Here is a 20,844-nt window from a genome sequence, read left to right as displayed (position 1 = left end):
ATTTGTTTCTTATTTACAATATATGCAAACTCTTGTAAAATTTTTTTAAAAACCTGAAAAAATCGGGTTGGAACTCATATTACTATCATGGAATTCACCATATATATGCAATTGCAAACTGTATGTTTTTATATGAATGATAAGTATGTTTTTAAATATGTAATGAGTATGATTTTAAACGTTGCGGGTATGATTTTAAATCTGCAATTTTCTAAAAATGTAATTTTCATGTCATACCCTTTTTTTTTATTAAAAATTGTATAGCTACGATAGTGTCAAACTCATTTCTGTCCAAAAATTTAAGAAATAATAAAAACGATGCATGAATACGCCATGAAAAGGGACCAGGTCAAAATAAGGGACACGATGTCATAGAATGCCACCCCGCTCCTACCCATTGCGGACCGTTAACCTCCATGACTTCAAATTTCTATAGGGTTTTCTTTTCAATTTTAGTTAAAACTAATTTTGAAATAAAATCAATTGTTTCCAATATCTAAGGCATCATGACTTCTGAAATATAAAATATACCGGCAATCTAAATATACAAACATTAAATACTAGACCATAAATATATAAACTATATATATATATATATATATTATAAATATTACTCTTATAAGCAGGGATCTGGAAAGGACAAAATTTTCATCGTTACAAAATTTTTAAATATCTAATATATAAGATAAAATTTGATATATTCTAATAATTAGGATCTTTAAGCTCCCTGCAGTGATCCAAATAATCTTCTTTTATTTTTTTGGAAAATAGGCCTTCGTAAAAAAATAATAAAATAAGTTAGTTTGAACTTTATAAATCATTTCCTAATAAATTTTTTTTTAATTTCCTTTTTAATTTCTTACTTTACAAAATCGGAAGAGAAAAAAAAATGTCGGAATCTTAAATTTTTTTTTAAGGTTCAGATTATTCGCGGGTTCGCAAAAAATGTCCCTTAAATCCAGAAAATTAATTAATAAGTCGAAATTTTTAAAAGAAACTAGAACCGTTGGGGTTGCCCTAATTTCTTGTACACCCCGGTATACTCCTTGCCTGGGGTTATACTTACTTAGATCGTTTTTGTCATTTTTTTACCAATTCCTTCATGAGAGTTTTAAAAAAAAACTTAAAAATAATCAAATACAAAGCCCTAAACAACCTATTATATTGAAATGTAACAAGTTATATTTTTAAGAATGCAATTTATAACAACGATAATTCAATAACCTTTAACATTACTATTTCTCAACTATTGTCATTTAACTAAATTTCAGCATAACATGCTGTGACATATAGCCAATAAATAATGATTTATTTTAATGAAACAAATCATATATTGTGAAAATTAAAAAAAATAAATAATAATTATAAAATAAAATTTTTATTTTTAAAGATCGTAAAAATTTAGATACTGAAATAAGAAGCAAATGCCTTACAATTTGAATTTTTTTTTAGTTTGAATAAAACTTTCAAAAATATCTTCTTTCAAATAATTTTAGTGATTAGCATATAAACGAAACTAAATATATTTATTGTAATGAAATATTTAAAATATATATTATAAATAATGTATAAATTATATAATAAAAAATGGATAATGCAACATTATAATTATTATTTTTAAAAAAACCAATTTGATTATTTCCGTAAAACAATGCGCAATTTAGTTTTATAATCACTATTTTCCAACCAATTTAGTCATTTCGGGTATCACCTAAATAATAATATAGGTTATATATAAAAAAAATTTTAAAAAAATTGCTTCTATATCTTTATTAACTCTATCAGATATTGGGCATCATTTGATCCCGTAAACAATCAAAATGTATTAATTCACCTCTCACATTATATGGCAGATGTATATATATATGACCCCAGAATTTTGAAAAATCCTTACAAAATCGAAATGTAATTGATGCTTATTTAGACTTTGATTATAATTTTTTCAGATAGGCATTTTGTTGGGCTAGCGAATATGTCTCCCTATATTCACTAGCTCAACAAAATGCCTATCTTCGTATTCGATTAATACGAATCGAATAATTTAGTTGCTCATTTTTTGGCGAATCGAATATTCATATATTTTGTATTCGTACAAATGGAATAATCTATGTCCCCAAGGAAAATAAAATTGACAGAAAAAAAAATATTTCAATTTTTCACCGATCCAATATTGCTAATTTTAATTTAATGGAAGGTAACGGGAGATCTCTTCTTTGATTTTAAAATCTAATTTTATTATATATATCTATATACAAAATCTTGTCATTATATACATTTTTTTATAATAGCGTATTTACATGTTAACAAAGTACATATGTCCTTTACAATTTCATTTTGCGTTACCGATTTTATTTATCTTTTATTACACTGACCTTTTAAACTAAAAAATATAATATTCAATTTTAATCTTAATCTTAATTTGGTCATATTTAACATTTCCCTTTCTTTTTAAATTTCTCCCTTAGAAAGCTCGAGTGTTCTTTCCTATCATCGAGAGTACATCGTTTATATCGATCCATTTCCTAGATAACCAATTATGTGATTTTGTTGTCAAATTCTTTATATTGTCTTGTTATTTCCTTCGATCTATCGTGTTTTTATTTCATCTAATGGTTTACCTTTAAAAAAAACTTTATTTATAATTATAAATCTTTTTATGTCTCAAAAAATATTTCCGCTCTTGATCTTGACTTCGGGCTTGAACTTGACCTTGATCTGATTTTTAACTTGAAACTCATTTTGTATTTTATCTTGAACTAGATTTTGTTCTCTATCTCCAACTCTTCCCCCTCTAAAATTTGGTGTATATGTCGAGTCGTCTTTTTCGAGCATATATGTTGATCTTTTCTATATTTGATTTAAATGTCTTCTGATGATTTTATTTCCGTTGTCTATTTTGTATGATTATGTGTTATTATTCCTTTGTCCCAAATGTTTTTCTTACACGTTTTGTACCAAATTTTATCTCCTTTTTCTATAGTTTTATTTGTTGATATTTTGCGATTAATTTCGTTGTTTATGTCTATGTTTGGTTTAACTAAGTCCCAATTTGTTCTAATATCTCTAGAAAACATTAATTTGTTTGGAGTTATATTGGTTGTAGCGTTAGGTGTGTTTCTATAATTAAACAAAAAATTTTCCAAAGCTATATCTAAATCTATTTTTTTGTTGGTTTTCATGTTCCTTATCATGTTCATTTTCATTGATCTTATCATTCTTTCACATTGTCCATTTGATTGTTGATGATGTGGAGCTTTAAATATGTGTTTGATACCATGATCTTCACAGAATTTTTTAAACAAATAGCTTGTAAAGTTCGTTCCATTGTCGGTTACGATAATGTGTGGTATTCCAAATAAGCTATTTATTTCATTAATTCTATTACTGTCAATTCTGTTGTTATATTTTTTATTCTTTTGATTATGGGAAATTTGCTGTATGCATCGACGATTACCATGTAATTATTGTCTTCAAATTGAGCTATATCTATGTGTATTCTTTCGAAATTTTTCGTAGCTGTTTGCCATGGATTTTGTATGTTGTGTGGATTATCTGCCCATTTGTTGCATGTTTCACAATTTTTTATTTCTTGATCAATTTCGTTATTTATTCCAGGCCACCATACATAATCTCTTGCTAACAATTTGGTTTTGCCAGCTCCTAAATGTCATTTGGATATAGGTTTTTTTATAGATATAAAATACTATTTTTTTTTTGAATTAATTAATAAGTTTATCCTATAAAATTAAATAAATTAATAAAAAAAAATTTGTTTTTAAAAAATTGATTTTGTTGGATAAAAGTGGGTTAGAAATATTGTATTTATTATTAAACCACCAATGTTGGAATTGTGATTTAAAATATTTTTTAAAAAGGTCTATATACATATTATTTTTGGGTCCTATAATGTGAGTTTTTGTATACATGGATAATAACTTTTTATAAGCCTCAAAAGTTAAGTCAAAACCTTGGAAATATATACTTAGGGGCACTCCAATCTGAAAAAGAAAAAAAAACATGTTTTTTATACAAAAAAGTATTTTTTCCTAGTTAAAAAACCAATTAATTTATTCATAATTCAATTTCAATGTGAATAAATTTTTTCAAAAATAACAATAGTAATTTGTAGAATAAAAATTAGCATGTATAATTACTTTGAATAAATCATCCACAATGCCATAATCTGACACCTGGAATATGGGAGCATCGGGATCCTTATTGATGGCTACTATGGTTTTACTATCCTTCATGCCGGCCAAGTGCTGGATGGCACCTGATATGCCAACAGCTATGTATAACTCCTTTGAATCATTTGGGTTAAAATTAAAAACACATTTAAATGTAAGGTTAAAACAAATATTAAATAACATAATTCATTGTATTGTATCCAAAAATGAAATCCAATTTCTTCAAAATATAAATAAGAGAAAAATACTGGTGCAACAATTTTCCCAGTTTGTCCAACTTGCATTTCATTGGGAACAAATCCTGAATCAACTGCAGCTCTCGAGGCCCCAACAGCTGCCTTCAGTTTATCTGCCAAGGCATATAATATTTTGAAATTTTCAGCACTTTTCATGCCTCTTCCTTGATGTTTAAAGTGAATATTTAAATGATAAGTCTTAAAGTATAAGTTATGAGATTTAAAATTAAAATTGAGGAGATAAGAAACTTGGGTTAGAGAAAGCTTATATAATTTTATTTAGAAATTTGTATTTCTTCTTAAGTGACTAAAATTTCAAATAAAAAAAGGGAGGCACTATAATTATATTATTATCAATTAAAATTATTAATACACAACATCTAGGCACATTAAGGCTGCATTCAAAGTGGAGATGGATCTGTTTTTTACATTTGTTCCATCAAAAGTCTATTCATTAAAAATAATATATATATTGATTTTCATTTTTAAAAAATTATAAGTAACGTTATAACACTCTATAAAATTTGCTTGATCAAAAAGTCAAAATGTTTTGACTTCAAAATTTGCCGGATTCATTTTTAAGATGGAAGGTATCGGAACGGACGCACTTAAACATATATATCATTTTTAATAAGATTGACCTTTGATGGAATGGATATAAAACCGGATCCGTCTCCACTTTGAATGCAGCCTAAATTATAATAATTAAAACTATTACCTCCCGAAATAACTGTTTTAGCACTGGATAATTCAGGTCGATCACTTGAGCTGACTTCGGAAGATATATATTTAGAATTTTCATTTTTCAAGTCTAAACTAACTTAAATTTATTGGTATTAAATAAATTAAATATTATATTTTAAAACATTTTTCAACAATTCTAGATACTGATGATGTTTCATTAAGGGCAGCCTCAAACGACGTCCCACGTATTGTCATTATCTTAATGGGTTCTTTAACAGTTAAATCAACTATAGCATTACCTAAAAAAATTTAATATAGCATTAAGTTCAAGATTAAAATAACCAGCATAAATATTTCTAACAAAGTTTTCATTAGATTTGATGTGTGTTACATCAGAAATTGGACACATATTTAATTTTGATGCAATTCTGGGCATTATATTCTAAAAGAATTATATAATATATTTTAAAATAATATCACTCTTGAAAATGAAGATGATCCAAAAATTATATGTGAATAATTATTCTTTTTTTGAAGTTCCAAAACTAATGTTGCAAAGGTTTCAGGTAGAAAATTCTTTAATTCTGAATTGTCAGACACAATTATTTTTTCTACCCCTTTTATTTTTTCCAAATCTTTAAGTACCTATAAATAAATACTTAATATAATATTTTGGTAAAAACAACCTTATCTAATTGATGCCCAGCTAGTAAACATGTTACTTTGGATATTTTGGACCCTGCATTAATAGCATTGTAAGTTATAGGAGCAAGTTTTTCATTATTATGCTCAGCAACTACCAAAGTTCCATTGTACCTTCTCTCAATTATATTTATTGACTATTCAAAAATAGTAAAGTTAGGTTATCTTAATAATTATATCATAAGGCCAATTACCTTAGTTAAAAAGGCTGTCGATTTGGTAACTTTAAACATATGATTTATTTATCAGTCTGGATAGTGTGTGCTAAATTTTCCCCATTTACTCGAGTAATGGTTGCAAGTGTTAAACGTTATTGATTTTTTTTGACTAATCATTTTAATTTAAAAAATAATATCTTAAAATAATCATGTAAACTATTAATAAAATAACATATATCTAAATTTATTATAAAATAAAATGTTAAAAATATATTTAAAAAACATGTATAAAAAAGAAGGCGTTCATTAAGTCCTGAGTCAATGTTGCCTCGGAACACAGCTATTTGGATTGATTCTAATATTATTCCATGAGAAATAAATTTACCAAATATCTTAATAAATTGTAGTCAATGGACCTGAGAATCGTAGAAATAAGTGTTATAAAAGAAAGATAATCTAAAAGGTATTGATACTTTCTGATTTTGAGCCATTAATCGCCAATGTTTAATATTTGGAATATCAACAATGGCGTTGAATAATTGTTTTGCTATGTCATTTTTAAATTAAAAAATCTGAAAAATGCAAATTAAATATTTTGAACTTTATTTATTATTTGGTAAATTTATAAGCTTAATTTAAAAATTGCACCATTTTTTTCAAGTATAAAACATGTATTGTTTAGATAAAATTTTAATTCAAAAAATATATATTCTAATAACTATTATCTCAAATTATATCTTTAAAATATTAGCAACATAGTATTCATTTCTCGAAACTGTAAGGTTATTTTTATGTTCTATATTTTAAACATTGGTAAATAACAATATTTTAATTCAATTATTATTTAGATGTTTTATTGCCAGCATAAAATTCTCTCCATTAAAAATAGCTTTAGGCGGTTTATTAGAAAATTAGGATGATGAAGAACAAGATTACCATACGATAATGGATCAAATATGACAGGATGTTATAAAGGGGAGATCAAATATTACAAATAAATCGGAGAGCTCTTTTATGCCTTGTCGTTGTCACAGCTTAAATCAGCTACTTGGGAACATGGCACTATCATCATTGGTTGAAAAATCGTGTTTTGATGTTGTCCTACAAATTAATTCTCTTTTCTGTTTCGACTCAGAAATGGCAAATTTTTAAAAATCATGTAAAATATTTAACTTTTCATTATGTTATCTGAAGCGCGGTAGGTGTAAGGTGGGTGGATAGTGTAAAGATTAGTGATATACGATGCACTTATAGACATATTCTAAAAATCTTATGACCCTAATTGCTACACAGAAACCACTTCATTACAATTCCATTTTTGGCAACTCCTCTCATCAGGTTTATACATTAATCTAGGTGAATTTAATAAGTAAGATCATGAAAAGTGGCAATTTTTAATTAGAAAGAGCCATTACACATATAGAAAGAACACATAATTTCTTTAAAATTACATTAAGGAAAACAGCAATCAGAATTCCCTTAACTCAGCCATCCGTTGACTGAGCTAAAGAATTGAAAATGAGTTTAGTAGAACTATGCGTTCTTTCGATAACTTTACCTAAGGGGACGTTTCCAGTAGTTAAAGCTCTTTATAGATTATTTTCATATTCAATATACCGGAATTAATAAAGAGAGAGCAAAAGGATCATAGCCAATTTAATATTTTATTCACAGATCAGGATACGAAAGCGATTAATCTGCAAGATCTTTAATTGAGTTAAAAATTTTAGTGAATGTCAGCAGCATCCCATAAAAATTTCATTGAAAATTATACATGCTATATTAACATTAATATGTTAAAGCAAGCCTTACCAAATATATACATTGTTTTAAGAATTATTTTAACTATTCCAATTATCGTGGCATCCGCAAAACGCAGTCTTAAAACTCAAATTAAATAAAACTTACCTAATGTTGTAGCTGTTGAAAAAAAGAAGAAATAAATTTTATATAATACATCAAATGTCAGTTATTTTCTGACAGGGAAACTAGTTTTCCTGGTGGATGGAGGAAAACGAAATCATCACATGGGTTGTTGTTAGAAAGAAAAGTTTCTTTGTTTGGATTTGGAGTGAAGATATCGGATGAAGACGGGATTGATTGGGGAAGATTTAATATGTTTAGATGTTATATATACATAAATAAAGTGGAATTGTAGTAATGTTTATTATATTTATTTAATATTATTAAAGGGATTATGTTTTTTCAATAATATTGACCGTATTCCTAGGATAAGAACCTGGAGATTCAAGAGTTATTCGTTATAAAAAGGTAAGAACCATTTTTTACATATAATTTTGAATTTTTACTGTGAAACCACAACGCAAGTACTAAAAACTATACAGGGGTAAGTGAGATTAAGAGGTGAGTTTAAGGGTTTTTATAATTTTTTTTTAAATATTTAGCTTACAAAGCTTAAGATAGAAAGTATGTAATGAGTATTAGGCAGGAATATGAAAATAAGATCAGGAATTTAAGACAGTAATATTTGGTATATTATATGTCTAGATGTACATTGTACATCCAATTTTGACAGTAGGTATGGTCATATTATTTGGTACGCCTTAAGACTCATTGAATGGTGTTATAGGTATTCCGTCATAGGAAGATAAGTAAGACCTCAAGATCAGCAGGACAGAAAGGATTGCTAAATATTTAAATATTTGGAATTTATGATAATATATATAGAAATGGTTGTTCTTATAAAATATGTGTTATATAATTATGCATTTTGGGGTTTTTAAAGGGATGGACATGTGTGGGATAATTTATTATTAATTGAAGGTTGATATATTATTAAGGGATCTATTGAGGGTGAGTTAATGTTGTTTATTTTGAAGTAATTAACCATTTTTATGAAATAGGGTGTAATGTGAATTACACATATGATATATTTAATTATGAATGATAATTTAAAGGAATTGAAGTATGATGAAGTCAGAATAATATCTATAATGTTAGATGTGGATAGTTATTTTGATTTAGTGTCTGCATTTGATATATATATTAATTGGGTAAGGATTTATATGATATATTAGATGATGTGTAATTTTTTTTTAAATTATGAAATCTTTATATTTAATATATATATTTTTTTTTTTAATTATAAAATTTTATAAAAAGTTATATTTGCAATTATTATATTATTTTTATGGTATGCAATGATGTGAAGGGAAAATATTTTTACAGATAAGGTCAGCCTGTGTTGATGGGTATGCCTTGAGGTGGGAATATTGTTTAGTTTGCATAAAAGTTTTTTTTTGTGTAAATTTATTTTGTAAATTTATGCTGCATATTACATTTTTTTTATCTTTGTAATAATTTTATAGCACATCACATTTTACTATTTATTTTATGAACATTTTTTTTTTAAATAAGACTCAAATTATTTTATATTGTGAAGGTATATTAAAAATTCTTTACATATATAACATATAGCCCATTATATTCTCAATTTTTGTTACTTTGCATTCTACATTTTTGTGAATTTGTGCTAATTGTGATGGCAGAGTTAGGTAGAAATGGTATATTTTTATTAGGATACTGAGTAATTCCTAGATGGAAAACATTATATTTTCTACATATTATATATTTTTCCTCCATATAAAATATTAAATTTATTTCTATACATATGTCTTGTAATTTTATAAAATCTTTGTTTGGCAAATTTTCAAAATTATTTTTAATACATAAAAATGGATTATTATATCTATTTTAGGAGATATTTATAAAAATATAGCTTTGATTTTGTTTACATGACAGAAGGATAATTACATGTGTTGAAATTACATTTCACACATAGACCATGTGTTCACAAATCATTATTTCCTAATTACCATTAATCATACCCAAATAATGTATATTATAGCTCCTATTTCCCAAATGTCTTAAAATGAATGAATTATTATGTTTTGCTGATATTACATTGTCCATATCAATGTTTTATAGATTATAAATGCAGATACCCCAATGTACATGTCAGTATTGATAATATATGTTTCCGCTATTATATATTGAAATGTATTGGAGATATTATATTATAAATCATCATAAGGGGAGACGATTCGATAAATTCCCTGAACGTCTTCAATGCGTACCAATAAAATTCAAAGGGACGATTCTATACAACACCACCACAGAGAGAGGGACGCTGGGCTTGTGAAGGGTGGGCGTGTTGTAGCTGTTGAAAAAAAAGAAGAAATAAATTTAATATAATACATCAAATGTCAGTTATTTTCTGACAGGGAAATTAGTTTTCCTGGTGGATGGAGGAAAACGAAATCATCACATGGGTTGTTGTTAGAAAGAAAAGTTTCTTTGTTTGGATTTGGAGTGAAGATATCGGATGAAGACGGGATTGATTGGGGAAGATTTAATATGTTTAGATGTTATATATACATGAATAAAGTGGAATTGTAGTAATGTTTATTATATTTATTTATAATTATTAAAGGGATTATTTTGGATTGATAAGTTATATTTTTGAGAGTAAAGGGTTTATTTATTTTTTTCAATACCTAAGATCAGTGGCATAGCTAGAATTTTCCTTAGAGGGGGTCCATACATATAAAATCCTGGGTGATTTTGCCGACCAGATCCCCCTTTAACGGGCCTTCGGCACTTTTGCCCGGACTTCGGCCGGGTTTATATTAAGAATCATATTTGTTTTTCTTTTAATATAAAAGCCCTAGAATTATTGATCATTTTAATAAGTGTTGTTAAACAACCCGATTTTAGCAGATTTTTATAATCAGCTAACTCAATATTTTAGCCAAGAAAATAAAATATAGTTCAGGCCTAGAGATTTCACAAAAAATGTCTATACCTTTTAATCGTCCATGAGCAAAATTTTCAGACTTGCATAATTTTCTGGCTAATATATTGAGTTAACCATATCGGCTCAAATTGAGTCATTAACAACACTAATTTTAATTAAAATAACACATTTCGACATAACTTTTATAGATATACGTTTCAATTTATTATACTTTATTAGAAATTAATTAAAGCGATTATTTAAAATATAAATATTGTATTGTTATAAATATAATTATAAATATTATATTGCCTTAATTATAAATTATATACTTTATAACTATTAGTATTACACATATAAATTGCTGATTATATGATATATTTTATAATTGATGTATTATATAACACATTTAAATTATAAATTAAAATATTATAAATGTTATATATAATAAAATAAATGTTAAAAAAATTTATATATATAACAAAACATAAATTTTATATAAACTATTGTAAAACAATTTATAAAACAAAATATAATTTTATGTAAACTAAACAAATTTATATAATAAGTGCTTATTTGAAAAAAAATATTTCAATTGCTTTTGATTAAAAAAAACTCTAAATACTATGTAAAAAAACTTTATATTTTAATATTTTCGATAATATAAAATAAATATATTTTTTAAATGCATCTATAATATGTTATTATAATTAAGTAGATTATTCTCAATGACTTTATAATAATACTATCCAAATAACAATAGTAATATAATATCCTTCCACAAACATCAAAACCAGAAAAATATAAATATTGATGGTATTTATTTGATATAAGTCACTTTTGAGTATTTTGAATGTATAATCTTAAAAAATTTGCTCTAGGGGGGTCTAAACCCTAACCCCCTGTAGCTACGCCACTGCCTAAGATCATGTATGGCTATATGACCGACTTGTTAATCTCTCTTTAATTTAAATTATCGCTTTATAAATATATTCTAACATAATATCCTCTATTACAAATAAAAAGGCGAGGAGGTAAAATAAAATTACAATATTTTAATTCATGTTTATATTATATTCATTTTTTTTTTATAATATACGTTATTCATTTCTGACCAAAATTTAATAAAGTGTATAGGCTTTTAAATTGGAAAAAATTATTAAATAAGTTTAGGATAATTGTGTTTTCCAAATAATTTTGCCCTGGTGCCCAAAAGTCTCGGTAAACAATGTTGAGTAGCTAAACAACATTAAATTAATTTTGAATTTTGTATATAACAGAATCAATCAGACATCTAGATGACTATCATTTTTATGATAATTTGAAATTATCGTTAAGATTTCCAAACTAATTATTTGCTTCAATAAAAAAATACGAAACTACAATTGAGTGAGAGAAATGTGCGTATTTATGGTATTTGCTCATTTCAAATGTTCAAAAATGGATGCTAATTTATGAGAATGAGGAAAAATATCAATGTGGATTTAATAAAATAATGATGTAGCGTTAATTTTACTACTAGGGAAGCAATCGAAATTGTTATTTATTTATAGTTATTATTTAAAACATAAAAAAAAATATTAGTAGAATTTATTTTGGTTTTTAGTAAAATGATCAAGTACTGAATTATATAAGTCATTGCTTGATTTTAAATTTTTTTTATAAGTTTTTTTCAATTGAAATCAAATTAATTTATTCATTTAAAGTTAGCGGAATATATATAAAATTATTTTACAAAATTCTAAATAAATTTATTTGATTCAAATAATTTTGTGCATCAATGGCATTGTTTATAATTAACAGGCCTTATGGATAAGCAAGGATTTATAAATTTCTTTGCATGATAAAAATATCCTTCAGAATCTTGAACTGATATCTATAAATATAAATGAGAAAAAAATAATATTTATATCATTTTTTATATATAAGTTTTAATATTATATTATATATATATATATATATATTAAGTCTTAATATTTTTATAATATATATTTATTTAAATTATATACTCATTCATATCAGATAAAATCTGCACTTAAATATTTTTATTATATATATAAAGAGTAAAATTAAAGTATAACAAAATGTATCTTAAAAAATATCTATAAACAGATACAGATATCTCTGAAATAGTCCTTAAATGTAGTACTTATACAATTCTGATAATCCAGATATATTTTCAATAATATAAATACAACTATTAATAATTAATTATTGCTTTTAAAAAAGAAAAAAAAGTTTTATTTAAAAAATATAAGGAAAAATAAAAAAAATTTTGACGCATTTTGTGTGAAACTTATATACAAAAAACAAATTTGAAGTTTACATCATTTGTTTTTGGAGTTATAATGTCCATTCTCAGTTCGATCATTTTTTTAAAGATTATTAGATTTTTTAAAATATATAATATTTTTTGACTCTTTTATAACGTGGTGTATGGACTATATCCTATCCAACACCTGCTGTAATAAGACATGAATGGTAGTTTTAAAACTGTGTACGTTGCATAAGGATGCAGGAGGGAAAATCCATTTATATTTAAAACATACCGTAAAATTTCTATATAATTGGCCGAAACAATTTGCTCTTCAAAAATAGTTTGATTATTAATATAAATATTGAATTTATATCATAAATTTTTTAATTTGTTATTATTTCAATGCCTGTTAGAAGACGAATATTTAAATGCTCATCTTTGTTTCCATACATAGCTAAAGTCATTGAGTGATAGAAACAGTAACCATCGTCGATAGTTAATTTCAGGGAGTATTGACATGAAATTTGGTGTTAAAAGGCTTCTATTATTTTAGATGAAATAATGTCTTCCTTACATATTAATTTGTTTTTAAATATTTTTCAGATAATGAATTTTCAATAATCTTAACTCATTTAATGCATAATGGATATTGTTATTCTTAATTATTGGTAAAGTATCATCTACGTTATAACATTAAAAGCTTATAAAACTTTCTTTACAACCTGCCCAATCTTTCATCATTTTCAAAGATAAGCTAGGGATGCATTTAGCGCGAATCCATCTCCGACAAAAATCGCAAAAATCCGAGCTTCAGTCATTCCAACATTTAGACTACATATATTACACAAATCGGACATCGATATAACTAATAAAAATTGTGCAGAATTCTAAATATAAATATTTTATAAATTGTACAATTTTTTTTATTAAGGCATTTAAGATAGCTATATTTTATAGATTTTATAGCCTGATAATGAACAAAAATGTTACCTTAATATTTATAGAAAGATTAAAACATTTTAAATTTATAAATATACAATAAAATAGATTTAAAAAATTATATATAAATTAAAACATTATTTTGATAATTTTATAAAGTCTACATATAAAATCTATTACAGGATTTGTAATATGCTACATTATTAATTATAAGTATGACATGTCCTAGGGTTCAACTAGTCCTATATTAATTAAAATATTTTCGTGATTTTTTCGTGAGATACACGTATAATCATAAATTAGTTAAAGATAAAATAAAAAAATCTTAAAAATATTATCTGTTATTGAGTTGAGAAAATATATAAATACTAGTTGATAACCCGTCAAGAATGACGGATCTTGAACTATTATATGAAATTTTTTTTAAATACATTTTTTTATATATAATAAATGACAAATTTTAGTGATTATTTATTCATTTTATTAATTTTAGCCTAAAATATATGAAATTGTAATTAAAAATTTAGGGTAGATATTGATAAATTCGTATTGTATGTCATTTCTAGAGTTCAAATATTGTTGAGATAAAAATTTTATACTGGCATATTTTAGGGTGGTAATATGAGATAAATGTTTATTTTTCAATTGGAATATAATTTAAATTTATTTGTTAAATCTAAATTATAATAAGTACTTACTACTTAGGATTAGTGAGGGAGGTTAATTTTCTGGCATGGGAAGATATTGATAAATAGGTATTTTATACTATTTGCAGAGCTCCCATATTGTGGTTGAGATAAAAAAAAATTTTACTGCCATATTTTGGGGTGGTAAATAATTTAAATTTATTTGTTAAATCTAAATTGTAATATAAAAATAATTTTATAAAAATTAATAAATTTTACTTTGATTGAATAATATACATACTTACGCTAAAATTAATGAGATAAATGTTTATTTTTCAATTGGCTAAATATAATTTAATTTGCTATTTTAAATTTAATAATATTCATTCTTACCATAATTTGAGGTGAGGTTAGTAATCTTTGCAATATAACACAATAAGATCTAAATTATATAAATTAATTAAAAATTATATTAATAGCAAATTAATAACATATATAAGAAAGATGAAAGTATATTTTTTCCTTTATTTTTTAAAAATTATATATATATAAAATAACATGTAAACTTTTTGTAGAATAAAATTTATATAAAAACTATATTAAAGAAAATAATAATTAAACATTTAATTAGGTATGATCAACGGGGCTTATAGACCCATGTATGGATATGCAGTTAGAACAGCAGATTTCAGTTGATATTCTCTGTCGACGGTAGAAGCCTTCTTTTGGGTCATCTGTGATTAAGCGTAACCTTTGCCCTATTGTTTTGAATAATTTTAGGGCCTGGGGTCCAAATGATCCACAGGTATCTGAGACTACCGGAACAAACAAAACATTATTAAGGTTGCTATATTTGTCGGCTTTCGTGATAGAGTTGGAAGAAAAAGATCTGGCAAAACGATCCACGCAAGTATAATCCCAGGAGAGAGGTAGACCTTGCTCCAAGGGGCTAGCGTCATATCATCTGGTCTGGTTTGATTGTCGGGGCTAAGGCCGGATGGTTCCAGGGTGGAGGGAATATTTGAGGATTTCAAGGTTCTGTTGATGATTGAATTGATAGCATGGTGTCTGGGTAATCTGCCTTTTGATAATGACAGTGAAGGGGGTGGTGTCCAAAACTATTGATGTGGGTTTCACAAAGGACGCATGATGTAGGTGTTACGATTTCACATCCTAAGCGAAGGCCTATGGCTATTCGGAGTTCTTCGTTGGTTAATAACAAGCCTAGATTAGAACTAGGTACAGTTTCTAACCATTCATATTTGGATAGGGTTTAGGTGGAGAAAGAGCGATGGAGATTTTCTTTGAACATCTTTGAAGTGTAAGTAATCAAAGCAATGCTGTATCAATGGAAAGTTCCAGTCTCTTTGCTTTAGTGAATCTGGATATGAGCGATTTGGGGCATTTTTGCTCCAGAGGTCTAGTGCTGCCGTTCGATGTGGGTCGATATACAAGTCTCCCAGTGTGTGTCGAAATTTAGCCACTGAGGATAGAAAAGCTGAAATGCTTAGGGATATGGGGGATTGTATGCCTATAACGCCTAGCTTTGGTGGAAGAGTCTTGCATCCAGGTGGATGATGAAAATTATATATTTAATATGGATTCGAGAATATTTTTTAAGTGGACTTCGAGGTCCAATAATACCTCAGGGGATGTGAAAATTGTAGATGAACGAAAGGCGTGTAAAATTTTTGGAATGAATAAAAAAAATTTCAGTAAATAGAAAGCCTGATGAGCGGGTAAATATTTTAAAATATTTTTCATTCTAGCAAGGAATTCATCGCTAAAATGTAATATAGCTTTTTCCCCTCCAATAGGTGAACCTATTACAAATGTTAATATAGAAGGTGGCTGAGTGGGAAGAACGTTTGCCTTTAAAACGTTAAGTCATGGGTTCGAATCCCGTGATGTACAAAAAATTTTCTTAAAATTTAACATTAGAGATATATAGTCTCCATCGATTTCTTTAACATTAAGAGGATAGGAAAGTTGATAAAAAAAAATAAAAATTAACATTAAGATGATATGTAAGTTGATAGGAAATATAAAAATTAACATTAAGATTATACGAAAACGTTCATTTCTTGATTATGGTGATTATATATATAGATAATTAATTAATTATAATATAATATATTTTTCCCATATCTGTAAAACATCATTTTTATTTTGGTGAATAAAATTTTATGTTAGTACAATAATATTTCGAGTACCAAAACATATATATTAATCTTATATAAAATTGTCGTTTTGAAACTTGAAAATTCGAAACTAATAATTAAAAAATATCTTTGCGTGTGTTTTTAGATACTTGAAGTCCCACATCCGTTTTTATATTTTATTTTTTTGAATTACCTTATTTTTTTATAATGAGTTCCTATATATCTTAATTCTATTTTATAAAATTATATTTAATAAGATTTGTGGAATATTGCTATATCTAATTAATTTAAAGATTTTATATTATTTATTGTCATAATGATGGAAACTTCTATTATTGTTAATATTAATTTATATTTGTTAATATTTATTCCTATCTCATATATATATATATTTAATTACATTTATTTATCACATTCATCTACTAAGGTATTTTATCAATTAATTTCGATTTCAAGTTTTCCTTGGCGTAAATTACCTATTATTTTCAAATTTTAGTGGCGTATTATTTATCTAAATTTCTAGTCAAAAAATAATTATCTCTGAAACTCCTTGTCCAACAGTGATAAAGAAATTGCAAGCTTGTCCAACGAGATCGATAGCAGTGACAGCTTTTATGGAGTTAGAAGAGCCAATTATTAATGCTATTACTGAAATATCACAATGGCTTGAAAGAAATATTTCCTCAGAAGCAAGAAAATTATTGGATTCATTACTTATTCCAAATTTTTTTCTCATTAGAATGTATTATTAATTATATAACTATTTGTAATACTTTTCAAAAAAATGATATTGACTTGATTAAGAAGATGAGAATAGCGGAGAGCATTTTATTAGAACTCAAGGAAATTAGAGCTAATGTTGATGAAGAATTTCATATTTTATATCTTATTGTTGAGTCAAAAACAGAGCTATACGTGTTTAATATTTGTCCCCCTCGACTTGCAGCAAGCAAGCTCATCGTCAAAACATTAATATAGGATCAGTAGAAGAGTATTATAAAACAAATGTCTTCTCTCTTAGATACATTTATAACCCAAATAAATGAATGGTTTTTAATCATGCAGCACTTACAAATCCGCAGATATTACTTCTACAAAAGCCTTTCCAACCTTTTTCAGATGGTGATAGAAAAAAAAAAATATTTGTTAGATTTTTATCATGAAGATGTTAAAATATCTTATGATGCCTTATTAGCTGAATAACTATGATTAAAAGGTTAACTATGGTTGATACAGTCCCAAAAAATTGCTTTGCATTATTTCAAACACTTTTTAGATTATATTCCTTCTTCTTCTTTATTATGCATATGGTCTCACAGTCGTGGGGTTCGTTTTGATAAATTTCTTCCATCTTGATCGAGTAAGGGCCATGTCCGGATTTATCTTCTTAGTCATCATAACTTTGTCTACTTGACCTTTCCACGTAACACGAGGTCGCCCTCTTCCTCTCTTCCCCGGCACCTCCATGTCCATTACTTTTCGATTTACATCATTCGTCTCCCTTCTTAGTATATGACCATACCACCTTAACCGATTTTCATTTATCAAGTCCGCTATTGGTTGAATACCCATTTTTGCTCTGAGACAGTCATTCGTCATATGGTCGAGTTCAGTATACCCCAAGCTCCACCGTATCATTCTCATCTCCGTTGCTTGTAATAACTTTTCTTCCGTAGCGCTTAATGCCCATGTTTCACTTCCATAGAGTAACACAGGTTTTACGATGGATTTGTAAGCTTTGCTTTACAACCATATTGGCATCTTCTTGTCGCACATTACACCGGATATACTTCACCAATTAAGCCATCCTTTTTGGATCCGTGCATTGACTTCTTTTGCGCAACCTCCCTCTTAAAGTAGCATCGAGCCTAGGTATGTAAACCTGTCTACTTTTGGGTACTATGATTGGTCATCCAGCGATGGGGTGCCTGTAACGTTCATCTCCATGTATACCGTTTTTAGATTATTGACCTTTAAACCATATCGAGCTAAGCGTTTTGACCACTTTTCGGCTTCTTCGAATACTTTCTCCTTTGTCTCTTCGCATAGTACTTTCCCAATGTATTAAAATTGTTATATGAATATATTAGCAACTCTTCCCATTAGTAAACTAATGAGAGAACATTCTCTTTTTTAAGAAGAATAACAGAGCCTTGCAGAAGTACCATTTGCAGGCACGGCCCAGATTTTTTTTAAAATTTTTTTTTGGCCCGCGTTTTTTTTAAAAAATATTTTCAGGCCCGTCCCGGCTTTTTTGAAAATAAAATTTTCAGGCCAGGCCCGAATTTTTTTAAAAGAAATTATATATTTTTTTTTGAGTTTTATAGCTAATAATGGCGATTTCAAATGTTTGATTTTAAAATATACAGCTCGGGCCGGATATTATTTTTAAAATAATTTTCAGGCCCAGCCCGGGTTTTTTTAAAAAAAAATTTCGGGCCTGGCCCAGGTACGTTTAAAAATTTAAAATACGGTCCGGCTCGGGGGCCGGCCTGAAAGTCTCCGAAAAACATACCTATGAAATACAACTTCTGAAAGTAGATTGAATGATTTGGATCTTTTGAATATTCATAGGCATTTAACGCCAAACAACAAGGATAGATAAATGAAAAATTAGCTCAAAACATACAAAATACAATTATTCCTAAGAAACATTTTGTGTATTAATTTATATTTCCAACATTTAAAATTTTTATACTTTATATATTTTAAAGGCTCAAAAAATGTCATTTAAGTGATTCATATCGTGGTTTTATATTCACTTTATATTTTATAATTCACATTTATTTTATAGTTTTTCAATGCCATTATATATATAATTTTTTGTAATTCATATTAATTTAAAATTGTGTATTAGAAAAGTTATTAGTCCTAATAAACTTATGCTTGGTATTTTTATTTAACAAATAATATTTCTTAAAAAAATTTATTATCCCCCCCCCCCCCCCCCAGACCAAATTCCTGCGTACGCGCCTGGTGAGTAGCTAAACAACATTAAATAAATTTTGGATTTTGTATATACCAGAATTTATCAGACATCTTGGTGACCACCATCTTTATGAAAATTAAAAATTAACGTGAAAAATTTCGAGACTAAATATTTGCTTCAATAAAAAAAGGCCCTCAGTTATTATTTTGGGCACTTTTTGCTAATTTGTTTAAAAATAATAATAGGTTTCTTTAGGAAACTACAACTGAGTGAGAGGCGTATTTATGGCATTTGCTCCTTCCAAATGTTCCTAACTGGATACTTATTTATGAGAATGAGGGAAAATATCAATGTGGATATAATAAAATAAATACGATTACACATTTGCGCTTACCTTATCTAATGGTATAAATATATCTCATGGTGATTGTGATCATAGCTTTAAAACGTTGGTAGTGTTTATAGCACCATTAAAATATTTTATAGCGCCTTGTATATCTATTTAGCTAGCAATGAAATTGGTAACTGCTTTAAAAAAAATTGTGTATCACCTCTTTGACAATTATAAAGTTCAATTGTAGTTACGCCACTAGTTTGATAGGTATTGCATACCATAATTCGTTATTTGTTTAAAACAAAATTTGTTTAATTTGCTAGTATACGCTTATAACCAGCAGTTTTATTCAACACTAAACGAAGGTGGGTGACCTGGTTGGCATTGCTAAAGGTGATATAACCAACGGAGGTTAACATCATGATAATTTCCTTTTTAATTTAGTTCTTTTTAAAATATATTATAAAAGCAAATCTAAAAACACGTGTATCTATGAAATCCTCTCCATTTTTGTTTTTGGCAGCTCAGGCTCATTTTCTTTATTCAGAATCTTGGCACATCTTGATCCTTATCACCTTCAGCCATCCGTGCCCTTGGCACTATTAGGTATTTCAGAAGACATGAATAAATATTTATTTCTTTTTTAAAAAACCAAGAGTAGTTTGTTTAAACAGCAGTTATTTCTCTCCCATTGACTTCTTATTTTTAAAAAAAATTTATCCCAAAGATAAAGATATATAAAATATTTTCCAGGAAAAAGAATTTTAACAGAAAAAAAAATTTATTTTGGAAATACGTATAGGAATCGATGATAAAATGTGAAATACGTGGACCAATAATACAGGAAATGATAAAATGCAAAATAAGTTGGATT

General features: G+C 26.8%; 1 protein-coding gene across 1 annotated transcript; it reads right to left on the bottom strand.

Moving 5' to 3' along the window:
* Positions 1-1,564: 1,564 nt before the first annotated feature.
* On the bottom strand, positions 1,565-6,102 carry LOC135929463 (electron transfer flavoprotein subunit alpha, mitochondrial-like). The gene is made up of 9 exons (XM_065466065.1): positions 6,004-6,102; positions 5,794-5,946; positions 5,588-5,752; positions 5,450-5,549; positions 5,290-5,406; positions 5,142-5,243; positions 4,436-4,587; positions 4,155-4,301; positions 1,565-1,711 (listed from the first exon to the last, which is right to left on the bottom strand). Exons 1-9 carry the CDS (start codon positions 6,040-6,042, stop codon positions 1,676-1,678), a joined length of 1,011 nt encoding a protein of 336 aa, XP_065322137.1. The 5' UTR covers positions 6,043-6,102; the 3' UTR covers positions 1,565-1,675.
* Positions 6,103-20,844: the final 14,742 nt, after the last annotated feature.

The sequence above is a fragment of the Gordionus sp. m RMFG-2023 genome, chromosome 5 (genome assembly GCF_954871325.1).
Source record: "Gordionus sp. m RMFG-2023 chromosome 5, tfGorSpeb1-WG-v2, whole genome shotgun sequence".
Classification (NCBI taxonomy): domain Eukaryota; kingdom Metazoa; phylum Nematomorpha; class Gordioida; order Chordodea; family Parachordodidae; genus Gordionus; species Gordionus sp. m RMFG-2023.
Note: the sequence above shows the minus strand (reverse complement) of the source record. Positions and strands in the feature narration are given on the sequence as shown.

Coding starts and splice junctions, on each gene's coding strand:
- LOC135929463 (XM_065466065.1), bottom strand. CDS start 6,042: ATGTTTAAAGTTACCAAATCGACAGCCTTTTTAACTAAG. Junction 5,753..5,793: donor CTGGGCATCAATTAGATAAG/GTTGTTTTTACC, acceptor ATTTATTTATAG/GTACTTAAAGATTTGGAAAA. Junction 1,712..4,154: donor TTGTGGATGATTTATTCAAA/GTAATTATACAT, acceptor ATTATTATTTAG/GTGATACCCGAAATGACTAA.